This window comes from Mizuhopecten yessoensis, unplaced genomic scaffold, assembly GCF_002113885.1.
Source record: "Mizuhopecten yessoensis strain PY_sf001 unplaced genomic scaffold, ASM211388v2 scaffold9341, whole genome shotgun sequence".
In the NCBI taxonomy this organism is placed as follows: domain Eukaryota; kingdom Metazoa; phylum Mollusca; class Bivalvia; order Pectinida; family Pectinidae; genus Mizuhopecten; species Mizuhopecten yessoensis.
The window spans coordinates 18048-25994 of NW_018407999.1; the positions used below are offsets into that span (position 1 = coordinate 18048).

The following is a 7947-nucleotide window of genomic DNA, read 5'->3' on the forward strand; positions in this document are numbered from 1 at the left end:
CTACAAGTAGAATGAACTATAAGTCAAATGAATAGGTATGTCTGAACTTTACCGATTTTCTTCACGTATTTCTTTACCTTTTCACTATAACTTTGTTTCACGTAGTTTCCGTCCCTCAGACGTTCGTCTTGCATCAGGTATTGTAATGTATCTAAAGGTATACAAGATTGTATGGTGAACTCACGCCAAGTATTTTCCACTTCCGAATGATTAGTATAGGTTAATGCTTCGTCAAAATGTAAGTCTATAACAACAGCACTGGAATACATCAAACATTCGTGTTCATGTTGACTAGCTCGACGATTCTCGCAGCCTGAACATACGAATAGTTCTATTATTTTTGATTTTACAACGTATGCATAAGAGAGACAGTAGATTTTTTACTATTCTTCGATAGGCCTTTTCTTCGATGTTTTCAATGAAATAATTCTGCAATCTTTTAGGAAACAAATCTGTATTCAATTTCATTATGGTATGGTGGTGAGATGGTCTGGTATTTAAACGATAAACATCATCTGCTGAAACAGGCAGTCTTTTGACCACCTTGTGTGTTCCGTTTTGATATCATCGAAATAGTTCCAATTCTTTAGAGTGACTCCACACATGAAACACGAAACACGATCTTCTATTCCTATATAGAAAACCCCATTACAGTTGATATGGAGAATGATGGTGATGTTTTGACCCGCGTGCAAAGGTGTCTATACGGTCACAACATTTGATAAACGACGGATGACGTGGACGTATGATAGGTATAGAATGATGAACACTACAGCTGTCTGTGACGTTGTCCATGTTAGCCTTCTATAAATGCACAGATACACCACAAACTCTCCGATACAGTTAAAAGTTTCTTTAAAAATTCTCCCGATAGTCTCGTTTTCTTTCCTTCATCAATCAAACAAATCCTAAGCTCACCTTTAAGTTTTCTGATGATGACTTCCTGCGTAAGACTGACTCGACAGATGACTCTGTTGGATGAAATGTCTGTTACGTTGATGTCCTCTTTCTTGATCTGATCTATCTGAGCTTGTGCCATTGAAAGCGTCGAAAATTCTTCTCACTTCATGTATATATATACCCTTAAAAAACGGGACCTATACATTGGAGATCATATATACAGAGACCGGGATCTTTTAGGGACCTTTTATAACCTTATATACCTTTTAGGGACCAAGCGGGACTTAGAGGGACCTTTTAGGGACTAGAGGGACCTTTTGTTACCTGTAAAATACATCTACTCTCGTCAGCTGAAGCCAGAGATATTCAACAAAGTTATTTTACCACACAGAGACAAAAACTTTGCCCGATCCTTATGCAATGACAGAGAAATGAACTTCTGACCCAAGCACCTGGCACGATTTGACCTTTGGTGATATTTACCTTTACCTGATCTACACGCCTTCAATCTACACTGCAGGGTCCTTCCGAGGTAAACTGCAACATTCATGGACACTCATACCAATTTTTTAAATCCATTTTTTTTGTTAAATCTTTTTCAATTATTTAATTTTGCTAATTTGGACATTAAAAGATGGTTATTACAAATTTAAGCACAAATTTTGATTTTTTTCTGTGGCGACCGAGCCGTTATGGATGTTACCTTGACACCACTAAAAATGATGAAACATATCGGTAAACAAAACAGAATCACCCCAAATTGCCATTGATTCTTAAATTCCTAAACAGATGAACAAATTGGAGAATAACTTCCTTTGTTAAAAGCAATATATATACAAAAAAAATAATATTGACATGTTACGAACGTAACTGAAAATAGAAAACATTTTTTTGATATGTCAATGTGACTTTTATTTTCCATTATGCATTTACAAATCTTTTGTATCTGAATCGTTATGGACGTTACCATTGACATTTTGACACATACATTAAATAACGTCCATTCAACCATGTCAAGTGGTAACGTTCATGTCATTTCATAACGACTCCCCACCAAGTTACAAGTATTTTAGCATTGTAATACTAAATATTTGTAACTTTGTGAGTGACTGAGAGTGCTCAGTAGCTTTTAACTTGCTTTTAAATCATGATCAGTATGTATGGACGGGCGACAGAGAAGTGATACCTTAGTGCTGCCATGTAAAATAAATGCAATAAAGAAGAGTGTTCAAAGAAATATGTGTGTCGCCTGTTGGGAGCCATTTGAGTGAAAGCGTGACGGACGGACAGACAATGAAGAAGTGATCCCTTAGTGCTGTAATGCTTCGCAGGCGACACATTAAGGCAATCTTTTGGTATTAATCCCAATTGTGCTTGCTCGCTCCACAAAGATCTGTGCTTGCTCCAGGGCTCCATGTGTTTCCTTCAACAATCTGAAATACAAATCAATGAAACCGTCATGAATAAACTTAACTATAATTGGGATCAGCAGCAAATTTATCAGTCGACATTTCATCAGTTTTCAAACTGGTTGCAAGCCGTGTTAGCTTATTAGGAAGCTCCTTTTGATTATGTTAATTCCCGGAAACTACATGGCGATTGATTTGCGATTAATAACAAAGCTATTTAAATATATTTTACTGCAATTTTTAAAATATTCAAAAGATCTTTAATTTGTGCTTAAAACATAAAAAATATGTGCAGATCTGTAATATTGAGGCAGATAGTCTGCCGTACCTTCAAATACATATAAAAATCTGGAGCCACAACGGGTTAATTCTGGGGGACGTAGAAGACCTGCAACATCTTCTTGAATCACTTGATTTTTTGTTTTAACTTGACCCATGGCCACTCATCATCCTGAAAAAAATAATGCATTCATCTACTAACTGATATTATAACATTCCTTGTATTCTAGTCAACCCATTACCACATCAAACATTTTAGAGTTCCAATTTAACAATTTTGAAAGAATCTGCAGACGACAAATAAAAGAAAGAGTACCACGGGGCGGAACAAAATACGCCCGTCGAATGCCATATAGTGTTATATACTTTCTTACATTGAAATAAGATATGCATCATTCTAAGAGTGTTTAGCCGATATGCTATAAAAAAAATCTTAAGACAAAAAATAAAAAACCGAAATGAACAAAAGGCAATAAATTTTGCAAAATCGTTGAATCAAAATTCTTTTAAGGGAGACACAACTTCATATCATGATTATCATGTATACCACGTTTCAAAAAGATCCATTGAAAAATGTAGGAGATTTCCGGACAAAATTCAAATACTGAAATGAACAAAGGGCAATTACCTTTGGAAAAATTGTCGAATCAAAATTCCTTTACGGGAGACACAACTTCATATCATGATTATCATTTATACCAAGTTTCAAAAAGATCCATTGAAAAATGTAGGAGATTTCCGGACAAAATTCAAATACTGAAATGAACAAAGGGCAATAAGTTCTGGAAAAATTGTCGAACCAAAATTCTTTTAAGGGAGACAACTTCATATCATGATTATCATGTATACCAAGTTTCAAAGAAGTCGGTCGAAAAAAGTGGGAGATTGCCGGACAAACAAAGTTTACGCCAGACGGACAACGCCATACCATAATACTACCGTCAAATTTGACGGTCGTATAAAAATGGTATATATGTGTATGTGAATTGAAACACATATAGGGTAGAAAACGTTGCAGCAAAAGGAGAAATTGCCCATTAATGTTTGTCGGTCACACAATATGTGAAAGACAGAATTGAAAAAAGTTTGTTTACATTATATGCATTTATAATTTATCTGTTTGGATTCTGCTAAGTGCTCCGAACACACATGTACATGTATACACATTAATTCATGAAGTACATGTGTATATTTATAAATATATAAACAAAACCAAAAAATGGAACAAAGAATAAACAAGGAACTGGCACTCGTTGTCTGACAGTTGGGACATGTATTTAAACATGGTGCTAAGTAATTCAACATCTCATCATGATCCAATCTGTTTGACTAAAATTTCATCATATTTTCTATAATAAACATCAATGTTGTCATGTAAACACTACAAACAATTTATGTTGACATACAGGTGCCATTGAGTAGTTATTTCATGAAATTTATATCACAGTACTTAAAGGAAACTTATCAATTGATATGAAATAAATAACTGATCAATTTAAACCTAAATATTTTTTAAATAATCCATGATTAAGTTTTTATGTTTACATGACAAAATAGCCACAAATTGTAACAAAACATTCTCAGATAAAACACCTGAGTGCAAACTTTCAACTTTAATAGAAGGACAACACAGACTTATCCTGTTGTCCGAACACTAGAAAATGAAGTAACAAGTAACATGCCTTGGCAACTATCTGAAACTTAAAACGATTCAAGCTTACAACAGCTGGGATATTCTGTTTCCCATGATTTACTGCTACATGGGTATCCGCATTGAATCTATAATTCAAGTAGTGACAAGCAATATAACAATTTAACCCATTCCCATGTTTTTACCACCCTGTGGTACAATAGTTTCTGAGTCACAGCTTGGAAACAGTTGAGATCCCCACCCCATAACCATACATAAAATTGCTGGGCATAACAAATCAAATACAGATATGCTACAAGGATTGGCCTTGGGATCTGGCATATTCCCTTTGATCTCAGTTTGAGAATATTTTGCCATGATTGCTTAGATATCCAGGTGAGTGATACAGGCCCTCTGCGCCTCTTGTATAATAATATTTTCATTCAGTCCACTTAATTATTCATTTGACAAAGTTAATCAATTAATCCAGAGCTAAAAATACCTGCTAATGCAGTGTTTTTCCGGAGTTGGGGGAAATACAAATTGCCGAATTAGGAAAAGTTTACACACAAATCATTGTTTTCTATGAGTGGAATGCTAACTAATATTGTAGTACACAGTGTAAATACTAGCTTTACAGGATGGAACACATCAATTTTGTACCTAAACTCTCCTAGTTTCTTATCCATTTTGTGTAATACTTGCCATTACATTTAAGGGTTTATCAAGATAGATATATTGACGAAATTTGCAGTATACTTAAGCTTGTATTACCTAAAGTCGATGTGCAATGCACTGCTGTAAGGCAACTTTGACCTTAATCTCCAGGTCAATTAAAGGTCAATTAAATGCAAAAAATTAAATGCCTAGTAAGGGAGAAGGGGAGACATGTTTATGTTCACAAAAACAATCTCTAGTTTGGTTTTGTACCACAAAAACTGTACGTTATTTCATCTGAATCTTAAACTAGTTACGTGTTCATTATAGTTTGTTTTAATTTTTCAGTTGAAGTTGCCGCAGCTGATTTGGGTAACGATGATGATGAGGAGGAGCTCGTTGATGGTGAAGATGATATGAATGGAAATGTAGTGATGATGATTATGTTGGTGATTCAGAATCTAATGATCAAAGCACAGTATATGAATTAGATGTGAGACCACTACAAAAACTGTGTCCAGTTCATGCTGATCCCATATATAAATATGCACAATCATAACAGTTTAAGTCTGTATCATGTAGTGATACATTGTGTCATGAATTACTGTCATAGATTGCTTCGCATTCTTATTAAACTTTTTTGTTTTCCTTCAGTAACTGCCACATACAAGAGAAGTCTGAATGAGAAAAGGAACTACATCAAAGCAGACTACTGTCTATTTTGTTGTAACAAATATAATTCAAAAATATCCAAACATTACATATCAGTGCATTCTGGTGTAAAAAAAATCATGATGATGCCAGTGGGAGATAGGAAGAGAAAGATTGCATTGCAGAATGATGGGAATTTTCAGCACAATATACAGGTAATTAGGTAGAAGTCATACATGTGTCATATGCATGTGTGTTTTATTCTCCTCATGCATGCATTTGTACATGCATTCACTCAGCAGTTTCTGATTCACAAGGACCTCCCATTATTTACTTACCAAATGGCTTAGATATATGCTCCAGACTTGACAACAAACTTATTTGGTCTGTTTTGTTCCATTTCATTGTTTGTTTTGTCAGTTGTAAGTATTTTTAAGGCAAAATATTGTTTTGAGTGTATCATTGCAAACTCATTTACAGCGTGAACATGTATGTAAAAAAACGTACACCAATCAGTAGAAAATAATCGGGGTGTATTCCTTTCGTCTGTGCGGGATGTGATAGAGACACTGTACGAGTTATGCGTCAATGGAATGCTTCAGAACAGGAGTCGGGGTAAACAATATGGCGGTCAGAGTAGTCGCTATACTTTCACTTTTATTAGAGGACATGGAGGACACCGAAGATGACAACTTCGGAGACGACGAAGCTGTGGTTGCTTTCATTGCGGCTTCTATGTAAGTTTAGATTCCATTATGCGTGTTCAAATTAGAAATAATCAAGAGAAATTGATATTATAACATCGCTCCATACTAGAAGATTAGTACCTTATGTGAAAGAAACGTTATGTTCATAATCGTGTAGGTCTACAGTACTGAATGTAAACAAAACGAGCGAGTGACAACACTTTCCCCCGTATCCACTTTTTAGTAGACAGATTATCAATTTCAAGACTTACGCTCTACTATAACTTTTGTTCCCCTTAAAAAAGTATTAAATACGGATTTTCCTAATCATCAAATGGAGGTTATTTACGTGATTTTTTTGTTTTATAGGTTTTGCGTATTTTACTTTTCAGTGTTCGTGAGGAAAGGGTGAGAATACAAAGTTACACGGAGCAAATTGTACCTCATTACCTGCTGGATGATTTTAAGAGGTTCTTCAGGGTCTCCAGATCAACATTCGAGATTTTGTATGAAAATATTTCTGCTTATGGTGATCTTGCACCAGGGTGGACTGGAGGAAGGGAGCCAATACCTATCGATAAGCAGTTACTGATGATGTTGTGGTATGTTTCTAGTCACGAGACACTAAATCGCATAGCTGATAGATTCAATGTCACAGAATCATCCATGGTGAGGACCAGGGACCGTCTCTTCAGTGTATTCATTGAACATTTAAAAGAAAAAAATATATTTTGGCCGCAGGGAAATGATAAAGCTGACATAATTAGAGGATTTGCAAGAAAAGCTAATTTTCCTGATGTAGTGGGTGCCATTGATGGTACACATATTAAAATAAAAGCACCAAGTCAACATCCAGAGAGCTATGTGAACCGAAAAGGTTTCCATTCGATTATTTTACAGGCTGTATGTCGGGAGGACATGAGAATCATACATGTAGTTGCAGGATGGCCAGGTAGCTGCCACGACGCTCGAGTTCTCAGAAACTGTGATTTATGGGATGAAGGTCCTGCCAGATGTGGAGATGCTCATATAATCGGAGACACAGCTTATCCCATTAGAAAATGGTTGCTAACACCATACAGGAATAATGGTCATCTGTCCCACCAACAACAACGCTACAACACAGCCTTATCAACTACTCGTGTTACTGTTGAACGTGCTTTTGGGATGTTTAAAGGTCCGTTTTCTCGACCCCAGTGTGTTGATACAAGATTAAAACAACTGTTGATCTGGTAGTAACAAGATGACAACCACATTCTTCCCCATGGTGTACAAGCACTACAAGGCATGGATGATGTTGAGGGGCTTAGAAAGCGGGAACATCTTACAAGGAACTTGTATACATATGAAATTTATTCCAAAAGACTTGTTCATATACCGGTATTATTGTATGGAAATAGTGGGAACATTTTTACCAAAAACACTTTGAATTTGACAAACAAGGAGAATCAATACAGCTGCATTTTCCATATAGTATGATGATAAAACTACCTTTGACATTTTGAAAATATATAACAAAACAATTATTATATGTTTTNGAAACTACTTCGACATTTTGAAAATATATAACAAAACAATTATTATATGTTTTGCTCCTTTATTCAACATTACAACTTGTAAAAAATATGAAAAATAAAAATATAGAATCAGATAAACAATAAAATATTGTCAAAAAGTAACGAAAACAACATGCTGAAGGCTTGCCTGAGCCCAGAGCAACAAAAAATATCTCAGG

At 35.3% G+C, this 7947-nt stretch overlaps 1 protein-coding gene across 1 annotated transcript; it reads left to right on the forward strand.

The window, feature by feature from the left end:
- Positions 1-5886: 5886 nt before the first annotated feature.
- LOC110457856 (putative nuclease HARBI1) lies at positions 5887-7679 on the forward strand. The gene is made up of 2 exons (XM_021509299.1): positions 5887-6263; positions 6605-7679. The coding sequence occupies exons 1-2, from the start codon at positions 6115-6117 to the stop codon at positions 7446-7448; spliced, it is 993 nt and encodes a 330-aa protein (XP_021364974.1). The 5' UTR covers positions 5887-6114; the 3' UTR covers positions 7449-7679.
- Positions 7680-7947: the final 268 nt, after the last annotated feature.